Here is a 22186-nt window from a genome sequence, read left to right as displayed (position 1 = left end):
TTTGTTCTGATAAGTCGTACATCGTCACTCGACTTATGTCCCGGTTCCGGTTTTTCGAACGTCCTTACGTACGCTTAGAAAACTAGCAATTTTCGTTACGTGACGTGTACCTTTATCAAAAATTAAATTTAATCATTGATAACTATGTCACTCTAAGTGTAGCTTTAATCAATTAAGTGTTTTGGTTATTTGCTTCTATAAATCATCGTCTCGCAGTATATACATATACATATATATATTTTATTTATTTATTTTGAAATAGTGTTTACTGTAGCAAAGTCAATTTCACTGTAGCAAATAGTAATTTTAGAAAACACTGTAGCATTTTTGGGTACTGTAGCAATTTGAAAATACTGTAGCAAATTAGTGTTTTACTGGTTCATCTTAAATGTTTTAGTTAACTTATCTAAATATCAATCGAATCAATAAACGAATGTTACTATCGTTTACTAAATAACTTGAAATTATATATATGTATATATCTTTTTAATATATAAATCAGTTTTTAAATACACCTTGAAAGTTATCTATAAATAAATTTTAATAATAAATATTTCAACTTATCATATATATTCAAATAGATATTTAAACCAATAAGTTTAATGTACGGTATCAAACAATTAATACATTGTTACCTTTTTAAGTTATAGTATATATGTATCTATTTACATATAATTGTTCGCGAATCGTCGAAAACAACCGAAGGGTATTTAAATATATAAAAGTAGTTCAAAAATTTTGAGATTCAGTTTTACAGACTTTGCTTATCATGTCGGAAATGTTAATCATACAAAGATTAAGTTTAAATTTGGTCAGAAATTTTCGGGTCATCACATTATGTATATCACACATTGTTAATATACTTAGTGAGATACTTACTCATCATAATCTCATGTCAACCATATATATATGTCTATATATACCACAACATGTAGTTTTTACAAATTTGTAACGTTCGTGAATCGCCGGTCAACTTGGGTGATCAATTGTCTATATGAAACTTATTTCATTTAATCAAATCTTAACAAGTTTGATTGCTTAACATGTTGGAAACACTTAGTCATGTAAATATCAATCTCAATTAATATATATAAACATGAAAAAGTTCGGGTCACTACAGCTAACGTCCTGAACTACCATATAACAACAACTGACAATATGAGGATCGGCGGCTTGTACGAGCACAAGACTTAGCTGATCAGGCTACAGTCTCCCGATAGTCCGCTTTATTGAATCCACTACATAAGTACTGTCCAGACGCAACACATGCGTCCTTCTATGCTATACTGAACAATCAGTAACATCATGACCCGACCAGGCTACCACGGTCGATCTCACACAAACCCTACCTTGCCGCCTCGGTGGGTTCCCAACCTTGCTGCCTCGATTGGTGTCCAACTAATAGTGCGCACATAAGATCACAGATAATCAATCATGCAACCGTCCTAACTAGCATGTCAATATCTAACTACGCATGGTAATCATACTGAACATAAACATAATAAAATGAGTCTAAAAAAGTAGCGTGTCAGCTACTTAATACTCTATCCGGAGATAGACCCACTCACCGAATACCAGCAACTAGCTCAGATAATCTATCACTGAGCTGTTTTCTTATCCTTCTCACCTGAACATAAGGCAATTCAAGTTTGTTTCTGTCCGTTAGCGCAAAACAGCACAATACAGCAAATCAGTATTAAAAGCGCCACTAAAAGTCCACCTAACACTTATGCATTTTCAGAATTTATATCCCGATTTTCAAAAGACATGCGGGCAGCATAACGGCTAGACATCAACACTTAGTAAAATATTCTGCCTCAAAAACACTCGGTCGACTGACTCACACAGTCGGTCGACTGTGTCCACACACTCGGTCGTGTGTCCTCTCACTCGGTCGACTGACTAAGTTAAATCATCTGGTCAGAACTTAGACATACTCGGTCGAGTGTGTCACTCAACCTGTCGATCGTCTACACAGTCAGTCGAGTGTCAGGAGACACTCGGCCGAGTGTGTTCATTTGATGAAGAAGATGAACACAGCTACGGGTTTAACCCAAAATTCGCCATTTCTTGCTCTAGAGTTCTTTTCTTACCTCAAAACTGACCAAATCAAGTACACTAAACATCAATAAACATAAACCCACAAGATTTTGACACTAACAACATCAAAATCAACCATTTTGACCCAAATTGCACTTTTAACAAACTTGACACAAAAGCCCCAATTTCTTAAAGATTAAGGCTTGACACACTTTAATTCTTACCTTAAAAGATTCAGTAAACTGAAAGGAACAAGATAATATGAATGATTTGAGCTCTAGAACAAAAATTGGAAATCTAGGGTTAGAGATTGAAGAAGAAGTGAGTATGGGTGTGTTTTTGGGAAATTTCTAGAGAGATAGAGAAATGAGAGAAAAAGAGCTACACGATACACTTAATTGGGGTTAAAATCCCATACCCCATTACACACGAGCATTTACCAGTTATCTGATAACTTTCGTACTTAATTTGACTGCCCTAACGGAGTCCAAATTAAATAAACGAACCTGTTTTGTGACCCTTGTCACAAACTGGTCATAATAAAATAATAAAATAACAATAATAAACATTTAATTAAAATAAAGGCATAAATAATCACACAATTATGCCTAAGGGCAAAATATTCATCTTAGATATAAGCCCTGTCCGAGGATGTTACAATATATACATATATATATATATATATATATATATATATATATATATATATATATATATATATATATATATATATATATATATATACAAGGTTGTAAAAATCGCGATTTAGTGACGCATCGGTCGAGACCTAAAAAAGAAGCGTCGGCCGAGTCGGGGACGCAACGGTCGTTGACCAACGCTGACTTTATTAATAATTTCATATATATATATATATATATATATATATATATATATATGTGTGTGTGTGTGTGTGTGTGTGTGTGTGTGTGTATGTGTGTGTGTATAATAGTCGGAAAGCAATATGCGTTGTTCTAAAAAATATCTCACATTGACATTTTGCATCACGGTCTTGGCAAAGGAGCTCCAAGGGACCTTGTATTGGTGTCTTGGAAAGGGAGCTCCAACCACACACCGAATTTAGTAGTCTTGGAAAAATCATTTTGGTATCAAGTGATTGATGAATACAACAAACGAAATTCAATTTATCAACGTACAAAGGATGTGTTGAGTTGCAATTGGACAAAGTTGAATAAAGATTTTCAAATTTTCAAAAATACAACGACATTGTTAATCGATTGAAGCGTTGTTGGAGGAGTGGAGAGAACGATAATGATTTTTGAGTTCGTTCTGAAGAAGTTTATCAGCAAGAGGTGAAGAAAAGTTCCCCAAGTTATAAAGCTTGAAATTTTTTGAAGGAGAAGTCGATGTGGCTACATCCCGATCCGATTGTTGTGGGTCGGCCAAATGCAAGACGTCAGCCGATTGTTGAGGAAGACGAGCAAGTGGACCTAATTGGCTTTAACAGAGATGATGAAGAAAGAGAAGAACTAAACCTACACGAAAAATTATTCGGACGTGATCGTTTGAGGCGTCCACAGAAAGTCAAGGAATGTGAGGTCGGATGGTGGGCCATCCAATAGTTCATCTCGTGATTCGTTCAATATGGCGGTTCAAAAAGAACTTACTACGGTCAACGAAGAAAAAAGTTGTACTAGCACGCAAGGAAAGTTAAAGCGCAAATGAGGACTTTAACAATTGATATGACGAATGAAGTCATGGTAATAATCGCGATGCAAAAGGAGTTGATAAGGCGTGAGATGATGCATAATATTGCCTCAATGGATCAAAAGAACCCGAACTGTACGGAGTTGTAGTTTTATTTATTAAAAACAATCATATGTGTGTTTTTTTTATTCTTTTTTAGTTTTTGTTAATTTAAGAGATGTATTTTTTTTAAATTAATGAAATGATTTTATTTAGGTATTTATATTGTTTTATTTAAAATAAAATAAATATCAATCTTAATTGAAAAATGAATTATAATATTAAAAATAAATATAGACATTAAACGACACCTTAACTTTTTCACAACACAGCCAATTTTTGTGTCTGTTTGAGACATTGAAACCGCAAGTCACCACAGCTCGTGCTCTTATATTACAGATGACAATGAATCGGATATGGATCAGATATTGCCGTATTCATATTCATATCCATTTAGTTTTTGTTCATCCATATCCATATTCATTTAATTGTTGTTCATCCATTTATATCCATATCTATATCCATTGAATGAAGTGGTTTAATGGATATCAAGTGAATATTAGAAAGATTTTATAATATTTCTTGATATGCGATGAAGAAAAAAATTTAGTATAGCAAAAATATAGTATATAACATGACAATAATCAAAATATATCCGCAAGAATGTGTAATCTTTGTCGAAGATAGAACACATTTGTTAAATTTACTATTAAACATAGATTATAAAAAATTAAATATGTAATTTGTCAGTTTATTTTGTTAGATATACGTTTTTTATTGTAATAGATCATAATTATATCATTATAAAGTTGACAGCAAAATGTATATCTAACGGGAAATGCATTTTTAATAGTAAATATGTAAGCATATATTAATATTTATGTATTTGTATATGTATTCCGGGTGTCGATGGATATATCCATGGATAAAACTTTTCATCCATGTCTATATCCATATTCATTTAAGTTCATCCATATTCGTATCTATATCCATTTATGTTCATCCATCTCCATCACGAAGTAAGTGAATTTCCGCTAAATCGCGTGGCTATTGTAATTCCTATCTTATATCAGTGAAATCAATCATTCACTTTACTGAAATAAGTACTTTGCAACGTACCACTAGTTTATACATAAATATATTTCTTATCTATAGTTTCTATTAAAATCCTACAATGATGATGTCATTATTAGGCTAATTCTTTTGGTAAAAAAAATTAAAAAAACAAAAAGTAAAAAATTTAAGCATGATGGATTATGTCATTAATCTAAATAATTTTGAATTAAAATTAAATCTTATTAATTATTATTATTATTAAATCTTATTAATAATTATTTTAATTATTAAAATTAAATAATTTTGAATTATTTTAATTAATTATTTTGAATTGAGTACGTGAAGATATAAAATTTAGCCAGAAGAAAACCAATTCTAAATTTATATTTTAATTTACACTTTTAAAATAGAATGACAACCAATATTATTTCTTATGATTGGATGTGGATTGTTTAATATGCATTTTAGGTGTTTGATGAAATGTTCAGTTAACGAGTTTCTTAGTCGGACTCTGTGGTTTCACGGGTCATTAAACTAAATGAATTTAACATTTACGTTCACTTAATACCGAAAACATATCATTAAACTGTTTCGTTTAAACAAACTCGTGGTTCCACGGGTCATTTCACTAGTTTATAAATATATCATGTCATTAGGAAATCTCTATTTTATTTTAAATTTTGTTTTTTAAAATACTTTCTAAAAAGGATAAATAAAAATGTAGTTTTGTGTAATCCAATTTACTTAGACTCCTATCAAATTTATGGGTTCATTTTAGAGCCCAACAAGTATTCTTATATAACCCTCGTTTGAAGACTACTTCTTTCAAACATAGTGGACTCGCTGAAGCCCAATAAACATCTTGTACCTTCATTTCTCAAACTAGAAATAAAAGGTGGGCGCTTTGCAATTTTTTACAACATGATGTTTGATATGCAAATATTACGACACTACTTTATGTTGAGTACGTGACATTGTTATAACAAAGTGTGAACATGTGATCATGCAGTGATTAAATAATGATCATACTCAGTGGCGGATCCAGAAAATATTTTTACCGGGGGCATTAATTCACTGAAACCGAAACGGGTCTAGTTACGTACGACAAAACGGGTCGGGTTATTTCATTACTATGTGCTGTAGCTATTAGTGAGTATGAATGTATGATTGTTTGAAAAACTCCTTAGCTCTCCGGCTAACATACATTCATGTAATTATTCATCTAATTAATAAATGCACTTATTGGCCTTCAAAAGGAAAAAAATAAAGTGCATACATAATATCCGTGAAGTTTGAAAAGAAGTCCCACATCGATGCATACACATACTCTTCGCACCATTCCATGTTTATATATACACATATGGATGAAACCAGTCCCACATCGACACATATACACATTTGTCTCACAATTTATTCTTTATATAAAGACAATTAGAAGTATCCATCTTAATAAGTTGTTTTTGCTTAGCCCACTGGGGGCATTTTTCTTCTTGGGCTGAATTTATAAGATCGAAAATTAATCAGTAGCACTAAATATAATTTTTCCACTGGGGTCAACTGCCCCCAGTTGACCCTATGTGGATCCGCGTATGATTCATACTGTGATTCAACTGATCATATGTTGATCATACAGTTATAGTTAATACAAAAGACGTGGACAAATATTAGTTAAGCTAGTGCAGAAGCATAGCAGGCTGTTTATACGAAAGATGATCGTAGAAGCATAACATGATTGCGGCCTATTTTTTTTTATTATCATTACCAATATAACTAATAGACAAAATTTGTCTTTTATTTGTTATGAATAGTACTATTTAATTTTTCATTTCTCACAAACCAACCCCATAACTTTCATTAAAATACAAATCGACCCCCTTACTTTATACCTATATTATAAATTATTATTTATCCCATCACTAACACCAAAAACACCCACCACGCTTTACCGGCTTCTACACTGCGCTCAAACAGTAGGACCCACATAGACCACTCTACCCGTTGTAACAATTTTTTTTTATTTTTTATTTTTTGGTTTCCTATATATTTTTCTTCATCCGCACAGATGCACCTATATTGTTAATTTAAAATAACATTTAAATCTTTGACGGGTTATTCCTTTTAGTTCGACTCGAGTTGCGATTCAACGACATCATCGTTAAACTAAACGCAATAAAATACATTGAAAACCGAACCCCCGGCGCGAAGCGAGGGTAAACAACTAGTTTTAACAAAAGGCTGGTGCTTTCATCTGTTTTTTTTTGTTTTGATTCACAATTGTTTAAAATATGTTCATTTTATTTGGTGTTCATGTCACCTTACCTGGAACCAGTGTTGTAAATCTCCCGAGATCTCCCCCGAGATCTCCTCCGAGATCTCCTCCGAGATCTCATTTTTAGAAGGCAACCGAGACGAGATGTTCATCTCCCGAGATTTCTCGGTCAACGGGGTCAAACTTAGTCAAAGCCACGATTTATCGGATTTTCTTGCTAATTTGTAAGATTTTCTTGTAAAATTCGTAATTTCTATGATTTTCTCGCTCATTTCTCGGATATTTTTGTAAAATCTCATAAAAACGTATATAAATATACATATATTTATGTTTTTATGTATATTTTTATTTTAAAAAAAAAACTATAAAGTCAACGTAAGTTAACGTCCGAGATCTCCCCGAGATTATTCCGAGATGCCGAGATCTCCCTAAAAAAGTCCAAACGAGATATCCCCGAGATCCGAATTCTCCAACCTTGCCTGGAACACATATTTTGCATATATGCTAAGTCGATGCCCATTTATATTATAATACTCTTGAAACTTATAGTGATAAAACTAAATTAGTTATCGTTGATTTTGGGTACAAAATCATTTTATGATAACGCGTTATAACAACTCGAACGAACGTATACTTATAAAGTTAATAATCACGTACATATACTAATTAACTTACACTAATAAAAAAGTTTTGGATTGAAGATCCAGGTTAACCAATCTAGATTTCCTCACTAAAATGCAAGATTTATTCTCTCAATTCCTTGCACATGATAAGATTAAGTACGTAGCACTGTCAAAGACTTTTTTGGAGCCAAGACCATACGTGTACTTCACAAGACCATATTTGTACGTACCAAATGTCATAACACGTGACCAACTAACACAAACATTCCCACTAAACCTTTAGCCCAAAACGCAAAGGGGTTGCCCTGAAAACGACATCCGGAGCCTTTGTTTAATATGTTGTAGGTTAATTATCTTTCTGATTACTACGTCGGATGTGAATCATAGATGATTTAATCTAATATGGAGTAGAACAGTTATTAATAATTATTATTATTATTACTTCCTATTATTCCCTCTGTATATTTATTATTGTATGTTTAAAATATAAATTCACTCATACTATTAGCCAAATTAAATAATTCAAGTTTGAAAAAGATGAAATCTTATTGGTTAAAATGTAATTAATGTGCTTTACTCGTATTAATTTGTGCCAAGTTAAATTGAAACGAAGTGAATATTAGATATTTTGGACTCGGTTGTTGGCGTTTATCAGTTTTCCATGAAGATTCTTTCTGTAAACGTCAATTGAATGGTGGTGACAAAAGGGATTGGATCAAAAGTCTAAATTTCGCCAATTCGTTTAATGTTATTGGTATCCAGGAGTCGAAGATGCAACATATAGAGCGCGATCAAATTCTCAGCTTTTGGGGAAATACGAATTTCAATTACATTTACAGACCATCCATTGGTAACTCAGGTGGTATTCGAACTTATGGGCATAGCTCAATGGTTCCCCCCATGTAATTTGTGTCATGGGATAGGGAGAGGTCATGGGTTCGATCCTTAGAGATGACATGACTTTCTTTAAATCAACTGAACACCAATAATGGTGGTATATATTGACCCTATAGGGAGGTTTTACCGGATTCGTTCACGGACCTCTACCTGGACCACTGTCCGAATTGATGTGTTCCTGGGTACCGTCGATCGGGTTCGGGTTTCAGCGCGAACATGTGTCTTACGTGCAAATGGTGAGGGTCATTGAAATAAGTGATCTAATGATGCCAAAAATTGACGTTTAAAAAAATCAGGTGTTATTCCTACATTCTGGAGAAATGATGGCTGGTCTTTAGAATGTTGCAACACACATCCGCACTTTCTTCATTTTTCAGGTGTTTGGATAGATTCCCAGGTGAAAATTAACACCAATGAATGTTTATGTCCCGCAAGATGCTAAAGCGAAACAATCACTGTGGAATGATATATGCATTCTTATGTCATCACATGTTGGTGGCTGGATAATTTATGGGAAATTTAACTCGGTTAGAAGCAGAGATGAAAGGAGAGGTTCGATCTTCAACCCTAAATAATCCTTTGACTTTAATTATTTTATCGACTCTGCAGTTTTAATTGAGTTACATACCAGAGGAAGAAAATTTACTTGGATGACTAATGATGGGAAGAAAATGAGTAAACTTGATCGACTTTTCTTTTCTCCAGAGATCACGGTGTGGTGGCCAAATGTACATGTTCTCGCTCTTCCCATTGTTCATTATTTATGGATTCCAGGGTAGCTGATCAGTTACACTTTGGGCCCAAGCCATTCAAGTTCTTTAACGCTTGGCTTAAACACAAAGATTTCGGGCCTTTGGTTGAGGATATATGGTCGAGAAGTGATATCCGCTAAAAAGTCACATTTTCACCCCGGTATTGAGGTCCAAAAATAATAAGTTCCAAGCTTTATAGCCAAAATACTCGCTTTGTTGGTTAAAATTGAAGGTCAAGTAATTACAAAGACGGTGCAAAAATAATCAACAGAATCGGAGCTAAAACGAAGATTCTAGAGCGACAACGGTGAAAAACAAGTTACGACCTCGAAAACCAAGTTACGATCCCGAGAACGAGCAAACGATCCAAGCAAACAGCAAGACCAGGGGCAAGAACCGGCCTGCCACGCCGGCCTGCCCACCGGCGTGCCATGCCACGCCAGCTTGCCTATTGGCCTGGCCACCAGCTACAAGAAACGGCCACAAGAAACGGGCTGCCCAGGCACCGGCCTCTGGCACCGGCCTGCCAGCCGACCCCAGCCAAAATTCAACTATTTTAGGGGCTATTTGTCATCCATTTTTCCACAAACTTCAATTCACCTCTTTTTCTCTCTTTCTATAATAATTAGTCATACTTTCAAGGTGTTCGACACCGTGCGGGAAATTTAGTACCCGGAGAAGAACGCTGAATATTGTATTAGGAGCGGTCTGGAGTTTGAAGTTGTAACTTTTGTATTTTCGAAACTCATTTAATCTACTGGTACTTCTATCCTTTATCATTTTATAATGTCTTCCATTATTATGATTTATGATATTGTTACCATGATTAGCTAGTAGTTATTTTTAGTATATGCTATGATGTAGTTAGTTATAATGCCAAAATAATGTTATGGTCTGTGTATATTGTTGAAATGCTTTCCGATTATGCTTTAAACTCAATCGCTTTTCCAACTAATAGAACGTAGTTATTTGCTCTGTTATTGGGAAGTCGCGAACCTCGATTCATAGTACACTATCTGTGTCACCCCTTGGTAAGAGTAGTCTATCGGATACAACGCAAGTTTGACTGAGGCACACCGGTTGTAGTAAGTCCACCGAGCCTTGGATTCCGACTGAGGACTCTTTCGTAGTGAAACATCTAACTAGGCCCATAGTACATTGTCGGTCTTAGACCATGCTAGTGTAGTCACCAAGCATATAAACTTCATACGTGCACGCTGAAGCACAACGGTTGTTGTAAGCTGTACCTCTGCTAAGTAAGGCCATGGAACCCGGTCAGTGCTGATTAGTACACTTCACCATAACGCGGTCTCAAGAATTGCACCCCGCTTGAGGGACTCTTAGTTAATTAAGGAACTGTTTGTTTAAACACATAAAGGATTGGACCGTTAGGATAACGGAACGTGTGCATGGAAGTCAAACCAACTTGGCCATGGTGTTCTTTATGGTTGAACTCTTTCTAAGGGCCTAACTATCTTTTAAACCCAATAATTAATGAATGCATGAAACACATTGCGTCTCTCGGATATGGCATACCTTGTATTTCATTGTGCTTAAGAATGTTTAGACTTTTTGGAACATTAATACGTCAGCTAACCGAGTAGCTCAATTGGATGAGCTGTTTGAACGTGTATGCCGGTAGTCAGACTGCACGGGCGTCGGGGGTATGAGACATTTCTGTCTATTTAGAATCTTCAAGCCTGACGCATTACCCAGTGACATGTCTTATGACAGGGGCGGTAGGACCAGTGTAGTGAATACAAGGTCACTACCTATTCATGAGCCAATATTCCATAATATCGGCAAAGTAACTAAAGTAATCATAGTATGCACTTGCTTTAACCTTATCTGAATTACAAATTTTATCGCATTTACTTTATTTTATCTTATAAGCTAGAAAACCCAAAATTAGATCATACTTCCCTTACCATAATAAGGAGTAGTACGATTTAGGCCCCCCCAAAAATTAAATTTAAAACTATTACTTCCTCTCCTGGTACTGATTCTAACGTCTTACAACCTAACGTGTAACACCGTACTTTTTTTAAATCACAGCGGAATCATAAACATGTATTATATTTACAAACATAACTAAGTAATAACACAAGACACAGTTGTTACGGTAACCAGTTGTTACGTTATTACAGAAACCATAATATATTAGTCTATCAAAATACAGACATCAGAGTGAAGCCAGTCAAACATATCCAACAACCAACTTCTCCCATTGCTCTAGCATGCAAAATCTAACCTGCATGGGAGGAACTGTGGGGGATTAGCATAAAGCTAAGTGAATGAAAATATCCTAACGGTCAGAGGTATCTAGCATCAAGCTAAGTACAAAGACATAACATCAACAAGGTAAACCAGAATGGTAACACTAGGCTCAGCGACTTGTACGGGCCATTAACTACTAGCTGATCGGGCTAGAGTTTACCGAAAGTTCCTGTTACTGTCTCCCTCACATAGTAATCCAAACGCAGTGGGTACGTCGTTCAAACTATACTACACGAATAGTAACCCTTAAACCCAACCTGACAGCAAGGTTGACCTTTTTCTCAGCTTTATACCCAAAGCTGATTACTGACTAGACATCATAGCCGATGATACCCAAGTGCACGTAATCATCACGTAAGCATAAACATCATATGCTGACTCATTAGGTATAACATGGCAGGACAACAGTAGCTTAACCCGCTACTACATACATATAACAGTTAAGATAGTCCCACTCACCTGATAAACAGCAAGAACTCAGAAGTCTTATATTACTGAGCCTTCTCCGTTCCTTTATTACCTGCGAATATCATATCTCAAGTTAGCACATATCTAACCAATATTATCACCAATTCATACTCTAAACAACATTATATAGCCTGATGTGTTGATCGTGTCCTTTTATATTTCTCGGATTTAGATTGAATTTATTACACGAATTGGTTGTGAATATATGGTGTTCTTATGATTTCGGATTGATTTCACACATATAGGCAACTTTGTCCTATCCGTATAGTAATAGTTCGTTGGTAAATCCGGTTCGTTCCACAGGGAGATTGTAGTTTTCAAAGTTTTTAATCATTAAAAGTTAATCTATTTACAAGGGGGTTTTTGGATTAGGCTTTACACTAAACAGTATTTAAAATATGGTAAAAAGTAATACAGTAAAAAGTAAATAACATTTAACATGCAGTAAAAGTAAAAATAGAAAGTAAAATAAAGTAAAGTAGTGGTCACTAAAATATGTCTCCTCTGGATTATGGATTTTTTTTAAGTCCGGTTACGATGTTTTAATATATATCCTTATATTTCTTCCGATTTATAAAGATTTAACTAGTTAAAATTAAATCTAACTTTCGTTTCGATCTCGTTCTAGCGAATTAAATTATACCCCGACGATTTAAATTGAGATTTAATCCAGTTTTTACTTTCGTTGAAACCAAAATTATAACAGTCTTACCTTATTATAATTACACGATTATAAACTATAATATTACCTAAACCACCGGATCACACTTCTAAATTGTTGTCAATAATTTGTCCATATGTCCGTCTAGATCACCGAGGTGTTGAAGCATAATTTATGTAAATTTAATGCACTTTCGTTTATCAATTTTAATAAATTATGTGATAGGGGTTAAAATATCAAGTTATATAACAATGGTTTGGTGATTAAACTTAATGTTAAAAATAGTCAAAGTTACATCATAATTTTATAAATGGTTCAATCCATTTGTCCAGAGGTTCTACATCTTAGTTACCACTATGGATATTTAGTTGGACATTATAACGGCGTAAAAATATAAATTATATAAAAATGGACATGGTAACAATAATAATAATAAACGATAACGATAATAACGACGAAAATAAATATTAATTACGATAAAAATAACAATAATAAAAATATCAATAGTAATAACAACGATAATAACGATAAGTAAAAATAATAATAACAAAGTTGAGAAAGTAGAGACTTACAGCGAGTTGAAATGGTAAAAAGTGGAAAAAGCTTAGCGGTACACGGACAGAAATTCGACTTGAAAACCCGTAAAATAAACGTTACGCTACCCAAACTTGCAGAAATGTAACCACTAAATTAATCTACTCCTACTCCTAAAACTAAATTACATAAAATAAATAAAAAGAGAATTGAAATTGAATTGAAAAATATATTAAGAGTGTGTAAAATACATCGAACAAACTGACTTTTTATAGGATTGTGACCTGCTACAGTAACCCATGCGATCGCATGGGTTTTATGTATATTTCCCATGCGATCGCATGACTGCCAGATCCAGCTCACATATTTTTTGTATACTAGCTTGTCGACATATTTAATAAATATATATAATATATATATAATTTTATATAATTATATATATATTATATTATATTCTTGTGCATAGTTGATTCGTAATTTTGGCTCTGATGTTTCGTACGTTTACGCCCGGTTTATGTCTCGGTTCCGGTTTCTCGAACGTCTTTTCGTACAATTTAATATCGCGTACTTTGCGTTTCGCAACTTGGGTTCTTGTCAATCTTTAGACATTTTTCTTCGATAAATTAAACCACTTGGAGTGTAACTTGTACGTTTGAGCATTTTGGACGTTTTCACCTTTTAAATCTTCGTTTTCGACTTTAAATCTTCATTTTTGAGCGATCTTCGTCTTTCGTCTTCGCACTTATTTATTTAAACGATTACAACTAAAAATAAGGAAATTACAATTAAAAACATTATATTTTGAAATGATATTGCGACTAAATATATGTTCGTTTGGAGCAATATCAAATATCCCTACACTTGAACGTTGCTTGTCCTCAAGCAATACAGAACTTGAAATAAAACATACTTCACACAAATCACTTCTTTATTTTCACACTTTATACATCAGTGATTTTAATACGGCGGTATGAACAATGATAGTAATGATAGAACCATGGTTAAAGGTGGGTGTGCCATCCACAGTTGCCTCGGTTTCATGTCAACGACACTTGCAATCAAATAGCCGATTTACTTTCGGTTTCCAAAGCAAAGTGCACATTTGAAAGGCGGTTTAAAGTCCCACGTGACTATGAAAATTTAGATCCTTAAGGAAATTGGATCTTTATGAAAACTTTTGATCTTTTGAAAATTCAAGCTAGATTTTACCCTAGATAAGTTTTCCGATTAAACCCTTTATCGGTGTTGCAAAATGTTTTGTGGGTGTTGTGGGTTTCAGATTTTATAATTTTAGCTCAAAACTTACGGTTTTGTGTCACCCACTTGCCAACCTTGTACTAGGAAAGCACACGTCCAGTTTACTTGTCCTGTATATTACCTTTCAGTAAACTACCGTCCGGTTGTAGAGGAAAGCGATGAACAAGCAACTGTTAAGGCAGTGTCTAATGACATGCTTTTGAATATGGTCCACAATGTGTCGGATGCTATTACTATCCTTTGTAGGAGCAATAGTAAAGATAATCCTATAATTTTTCGGTCTGGCACAAGGTCCTGTCTTCGACCATGCTATGCAACCACCGTTCTTACGGTTGACACCCGATTTGGTTCAGGCGACCTAATGAATTCTTGATGAATTTTCAGGATTTTACGTTCAATGGTAATGAACGCATTGAAAATAGGTTTTCAGAAAACAAATCGGTTTTAATTTGATCAAAATACTTTCTCGTTCAAGGTCGAGTTTAGATATCATTGAATTCCATGAGTTTGTAAATCTCAATCTTTAAGGTCAATCTCAAGGATTGAGTAATATCAGGCTTAAAAGCTGATTTTTAATCTTTAAGAAGATTATCCTTTCTGGGGGTCTGATTCATTAGTCTTATCAAGCTAATTTGCACGGCGCCCTCCCCATTTTACGAGACAGATCCTCTCATGGTTAGGATAATTCTGACCACATGGCGACCCTGTTTGATGCTGAGGTCCGTGGATTTCCAGCTGATTTTCGAGAAAACTTTTCAAGGTTTTTCGTAGACTCTACAACTGGTCTGGACGACAACTTCCTGACCTAAATCAAGAAGCGCGTTTCTTTTTCTGAAGACTTTACTTCATTTTAATGATGGAATTGATTCATCGTGTAGATCCATCTTTTCTTTAATTTTCACAATTTAATGGGCAAAACAAATTCATACAGCCCAAAGCAAAAGTACCTGCAATAAACTTTACAGAAACATGTGATAACAGTTCATATATATTGACAAATCTTTCGACACTTGGCTTTTTTCATGTATCTTTTTATTTATAATAAATAAATTCAAGCGTTTTAGTTGTTTCTCAATTTATGTCCTATTTTTAGGGTAACAATAATTTCGGTACCCATACCTAGTTTTATCGTTCATAAACATATTAAACAAGTGAATTCATTTAGTTAAAAAAATTTAAATTTTTTACAAAATTTAGAAAATAAGCCAAGTGTATAAACCCGAGGGAATTTATAATCCCTCCCCACACTTGAGATCATGCAATGCCCTCATTGCAAGGAAATCAAACTAAGTTAAATTCACGAGGGCAATTAGAATAGAAAGGGAGTTAAAACCTCTTTAGCTAAAAAGCCGTAACTTGCGGGTTTTCTATTTATTCTGTTGATGTTGATTTGTCCGTCATTCCAAAATTTCCGTCATCTTTTCGCATGTTTCGTCAAAAATTGGTTGATTTTGCTGAACTGAATTCTAGTCTTTGAAAATGCTTCTTTTACCCTTATTTTTATGCACACAAACAAAACAAACAAAAATACAAAAACACACAAAAATATTTTTTTATTTTTTATATTTTAAAACTCACACGAAAAGGAAATAACATGATTTTTTAACGAGTCGTTTTCTCGACTCTACCCCATCTTTATTTTCTAATGGGGTAAGATTCTCCTACACCTATCGAACGATATGTGAAATCAGTGGAAAAAGTTCCACGAATTAATAAAGTGAGCCAGTTATTTACATCTCGGGTGGTATATAATATATCCGATAAATCCTTTTTCACTTTCCTGAAAAAGGAGTACCCAACCCGAGAGTTAATACACAACTCTTCTCTAAGTGCGGCTTGCAACAAAAAGTTTACTCTTTTAGGTGGATCATGTCCAAATGGATCTTCATATACCGTCTCCCATCTAGTAGACTCGTGAGAACATAAAAATTCCAAATGAGGACGAGATTCCTCAAGTGGTTCTTTTAAATCAAGTTCCTCATCCTCGACGATCTTGGATGACTCCACCACTTCGACCTCCAGAGTTAAAACCTCATCATCATCACTATCCCATGAATATAAAATTGCATCCTGGGATTCTTCTTCATTGATAGCTGAATTGATGAGTGTACATGTTGAATTTATTGAGGTGAAAGGTGGTGGATTAGTGGCCGGCTCACATTCATTCCTTGGTAGGTCCTCGGGGGTAATTCTTTCTAATAGATGGATAGGAATGTCATTAATATCCCCAGTCAAATTGTATTGCAGCATTAGATACATAGGAATATCATCCCTATCTATGTTTAAATGATACCCTTCACCAACATCTCTCGAATCAACCTTAGTCACCCGAGATGGCGTATACCAACAGTTTTCATAAGGATTTGAAATATGAGTCGCCTGATAATAGAAAGGTGGGTTCACCATTGGCTGATCATCTGGGTCAGTCATTTTTCCTATAAACTTGTAATCTAGTTGCAAACACAAATCAGAAAACAAAAAAAATAAAACAAAAAAAACAACTTTTATGGAAACTAGATTTCCACAAAAGGATCGAATAACTAAAAACAAATAAAAACCTTTAAACAAATAGACTTTATTCCAATTTTGCCCACGTTTCGAATAGCCAAAAGATGTAGCAGGTAGCCAGGACCCTTTAAATCGGAAGCCCACAACTCGCCACTAACAAATCCAAATATTACTACGAATCAGAAAATCGTCTATTCCATTTAACTGCCAACTTCCCATGCAGCGGCGCCAAAAAGTTGATGTGTGTGATCGTTTCCTTTTATATTTCTCGGATTTAGATTGAATTTATTACAGGAATTGGTTGTGATTATATGGTGTTCTTATGATTTTGGATTGATTTCACACATATAGGCAACTTTGTCCTATCCGTATAGTAATAGTTCGTTGGTAAATCCGGTTCGTTCCACAGGGAGATTGTAGTTTTCAAAGTTTTTAATCATTAAAAGTTAATCTATTTACAAGGGGGGTTTTGGATTAGGCTTTACACTAAACAGTATTTAAAATATGGTAAAAAGTAATACAGTAAAAAGTAAATAACATTTAACATGCAGTAAAGGTAAAAATAGAAAGTAAAATAAAGTAAAGTAGTGGTCACTAAAATATGTCTCCTCTGGATTATGGATTTTTTTTTTAAGTCCGGTTATGATGTTTTAATATATATCCTTATATTTCTTCCGATTTATAAAGATTTAACTAGTTAAAATTAAATCTAACTTTCGTTTTGATCTCGTTCTAGCGAATTAAATTATACCCCGACTATTTAAATTGAGATTTAATCCAGTTTTTACTTTAGTTGAAACCAAAATTATAACAGTCTTACCTTATTATAATTACACGATTATAAACTATAATATTACCCAAACCACCGGATCACACTTCTAAATTGTTGTCAATAATTTGTCCATATGTCCGTCTAGATCACCGAGGTGTTGAAGCATAATTTATGTAAATTTAATGCACTTTCATTTATCAATTTTAATAAATTATGTGATAGGGGTTAAAATATCAAGTTATATAACAATGGTTTGGTGATTAAACTTAATGTTAAAAATAGTCAAAGTTACATCATAATTTTATAAATGGTTCAATCCATTTGTCCAGAGGTTCTACATCTTAGTTACCACTATGGATATTTAGTTGGACATTATAACGACGTAAAAATATAAATTATATAAAAATGGACATGGTAACAATAATAATAATAAACGATAACGATAATAACGATGAAAATAAATATTAATTACGATAAAAATAACAATAATAAAAATAACAATAATAATAACAACGATAATAACGATAAGTAAAAATAATAATAACAAAGTTGAGAAAGTAGAGACTTACAGCGAGTTGAAATGGTAAAAAGTGGAAAAAGCTTAACGGTACACGGACAGAAATTCGACTTGAAAACCCGTAAAATAAACGTTACGCTACCTAAACTTGCAGAAATGTAACCACTAAATTAATCTACTCCTACTCCTAAAACTAAATTACATAAAATAAATAAAGAGAGAATTGAAATTGAATTGAAAAATATATTAAGAGTGTGTAAAATACATCGAACAAACTGACTTTTTATAGGATTTTGGCCTACTACAGTAACCCATGCGATCGCATGAGTTTTATGCCTATTTCCCATGTGATCGCATGGCCGCCAGATCCAGCTCACATATTTTTTGTATACTAGCTTGTCGACATATTTAATAAATATATATAATATATATATAATTTTATATAATTATATATATATTATATTATATTCTTGTGCATAGTTGACTCGTAATTTTGGCTCCGATGTTTCGTACGTTTACGCCCGGTTTATGTCTCGGTTCCGGTTTCTCGAACGTCTTTTCGTACAATTTAATATCGCGTACTTTGCGTTTCGCAACTTGCGTTCTTGTCAATCTTTAGACGTTTTTCTTCGATAAATTAAACCACTTGGAGTGTAACTTGTACGTTTGAGCATTTTGGACATTTTCACCTTTTAAATCTTCGTTTTCGACTATAAATCTTCATTTACGAGCTATCTTCGTCTTTCGTCTTCGCACTTATTTATTTAAACGATTACAACTAAAAATAAGGAAATTACAATTAAAAACATTACATTTTGGAATGATATTGTGACTAAATATATGTTCGTTTGGAGCAATATCATAGCCTAATATATCCATATATGACAAGTTTACATAGTTCCCCATTCAGTTGCAACTATTACACGCGTGTAAAACGAAGCATAAACGTTATCCCATCATTTTTACCCAAACTAAATTTGATTAAGTGTTTTAAAACTTCACCATTGGAAATTAGACATCTGTACGTTTCCAACGGTAGTTTATTCATCAAAAACGGAGTTACGGTTTAAAAGTTACGGCCAAAATAAGTTTTTCAAAAAGCTGACAGACTGCAACCACATGGGAGCACCTGCAACTGTACGGATGCATTTGTATCCGTATGGTTGCACCTGCAACCGTACAGTTGTACCCAAAATGCCCTGGATACACCCCGTATCCGTACAGATGCATCCTGTAACTGTACGGGAGCTGTTCATCAGCACCAGGTCACTGTTTTCGTCATTTTGAGCCCCAAATCTCATTTTGCGCTGTTTTAACACTACAAATCACTTAGAGAACATACATAACTCATATAAAAACGTTTACTATCATCAATTTGACACAAACAACACTTCAAATGCAAGTTTTGATTCAAAAACCCACTTTGACACAAAAACTCATAAAACTAAAGATTTCACTTGAATTAACACATGAAATCAGTTTAAACTACCTTGTGGAGTTATTGAAATCACTAAACACGAAAATCATCTTTCAATTGAGATTAAAATCAAAAGATTTGGGTTAGGGTTTCTGAGGATTTAAGAGTGTTTGTGTAAGTGTTATAAGTTTCCAAAAATGAAAATAAGGGAAGAACAGGGGGTTTTAACCCAACAAGGGTTTCTTCACTTTGAAAAATCCTATTCCGTGTCTCACACGGGTATTTACCAGTTATCTAAAATACGAAACACCTCATTAAGTGGTCCAAATGAGTTCCAATTTAAATAAACAAACCTGTTCTGTAACCCTTATCACAAACTGGTCTCAACTATATAATTAAATAATTATGAACATGTAAGTATTAAAATAACATATAATAACACGTAAGGGTAATCAGGACAATTACCACTAGGTCCAATGTGAGGTTGTTACATAACGACACCGCATAAAACAAACCGTCCGTTTTGGTCATATCAAGAAGTTCGCACCAAGGTAGGGCTGATAAGATGTTCATGTTAAAATTAAAAAATTTTAAAGAGGAGCTCAAAAAGTGGGCGTCAAGTACATTTAGAAAGATCGATAATGAGATAAAGGCTCTGCAAGATAAAATCAATATTTGTAAGGTGAATTTCGAATCCTTAACCCCGACAGAAAGTGAAATAAAATCACATGAAGCTGATCTCCTTCAACTTCAGTCTCGCCAGAAAACTAAGAGGTCGATGTTGAAACTAGAAAGCGGAGTTCGTTGGACTGTAGACGGAGATGAAAACACGAAGTATTTCCATGCCTCTTTGAAAATCAGTGAGAAACTTAAGGGGTTATCAGAAGTTAATATTAATAGTGAATGGATTAACGATCCTCTGTGTATAAAGGAGGCAACTTTCTCAACTTTCTCTGAAAAGTTTAAACGTAGTAGCTCGTGTTCTGTGGAATATATAAGCTCATCCTTTTCAAAATTGACTGAGCTGGATAACTCTCAACTGTGCAAAGTATTCGAAGCAGATGAGATAAAAATGGCAGTTTGGAAATGTGCGAGTTCAAAAGCCCCGGGCCCCTATGGCCTCAATTTTAACTTCATTAGGTACTGGCGTATTCTCGAGATTGATGTAGTGAAAAGTATCAAGGAGTTTTTTACATTCGGGAACTTCTCCAATGGTTGTAATTCTTCCTTTATCTCTTTAATCCCTAAAAATTCGAATCCTATATATTTTAAGGATTATAGGCCCATAAGTCTTATTGTTGTTAATATAAAATTGTGGCCAAATTATTAGCGGGAGAGGCTGAAAAAAGTGCTTTCGAAAATTATCAGCTCTAACCAATCCGCCTTTATTAAAGGGTGGCAGATTTTGGATGGCATTTTAATTGCAAATGAGATTGTTAATGCTTATAAGAAGGATAAACGCAACCTACTTTTATTTAAGATTGATTTCTAAAAGGATTTTGACTGTGTTAATTGGAATTTTTTAAGAGATGTGATGATACAAATGATTTCTCAGATAAGTGGGTCAGCTGGATTATAGGATGTTTAGAATCTGGACGGGCCTCGGTGCTTACTACAAAGGAATTTATGATTGAGAAGGGTCTAAGACAGGGCAACCCATTATCACCTTTTCTCTTCACAATTGTTGGAGAATCTCTATGTGTTGCTTTAAAGGATACGGTTTCATTTAATATCTATAAGGGTGCTACTGTGGGGTCTCATTATGTGTCACTGACTCACCTGTAGTACGCAGATGATGTGCTTTTTTTGGTGAATGGTCAAACGCAAATATTTCTAACCTTATCAATATTGTTTCATGTTTCGGTGATGCATCAGGTTTGCGAATAAACATGTCTAGAAGCAGCTTGATGGGGGTAAACATTCCAAAGCAGGAAGTCATTGATATGGCCAATACCTTCAGTTGTAAACATGGCTCACTTCCATTTGTTTACTTGGGTATTCCAGTTGGTAAACATATGTCCAACGACGGTGCATGGCAGGATGTGAAGGAAAAGTTTCAAATAAGTTAAATCCCTGGAAGGCTAAACTTTTATCAATCGGTGGGAGGCTTATGCTCACGAAGACTGTTTTGGGTAGTCTTCCTCTATATTTCGTGTCTCTTTTTAAAGCATCACAAGGGGTAATTAACACGCTTAGTCAGCTAAGAAGAATGTTCCTTTGGAATTTTAAAGACAAAAATTCAATCTCATGGGTCAAATGGGATAAAGTTTTGGTGGATAAAGCTTTTGGTGGTTTGAGAGTGGAGAGTCTTAAAGAAAAAAATATTAGTCTATTAGCTAAGTGGTGGTGGCATTTAAAAAACGAAAAAGATTCATTATGTTCAATCATAATTCGCTCCTTGTATGGTGATAATGGCGGTTTATCCAAACGAGGC

At 34.1% G+C, this 22186-nt stretch overlaps 1 protein-coding gene across 1 annotated transcript; it reads left to right on the top strand.

The window, feature by feature from the left end:
• The first annotated feature begins 20317 nt into the window (after nucleotides 1-20317).
• Nucleotides 20318-21537, top strand: LOC139889324 (uncharacterized). Its single transcript, XM_071872287.1, has 2 exons — nucleotides 20318-20969; nucleotides 21308-21537. Exons 1-2 carry the CDS (start codon nucleotides 20318-20320, stop codon nucleotides 21535-21537), a joined length of 882 nt encoding a protein of 293 aa, XP_071728388.1.
• Nucleotides 21538-22186: the final 649 nt, after the last annotated feature.

Source organism: Rutidosis leptorrhynchoides, chromosome 1 (genome assembly GCF_046630445.1).
Source record: "Rutidosis leptorrhynchoides isolate AG116_Rl617_1_P2 chromosome 1, CSIRO_AGI_Rlap_v1, whole genome shotgun sequence".
NCBI lineage: Eukaryota > Viridiplantae > Streptophyta > Magnoliopsida > Asterales > Asteraceae > Rutidosis > Rutidosis leptorrhynchoides.
Note: the sequence above shows the minus strand (reverse complement) of the source record. Positions and strands in the feature narration are given on the sequence as shown.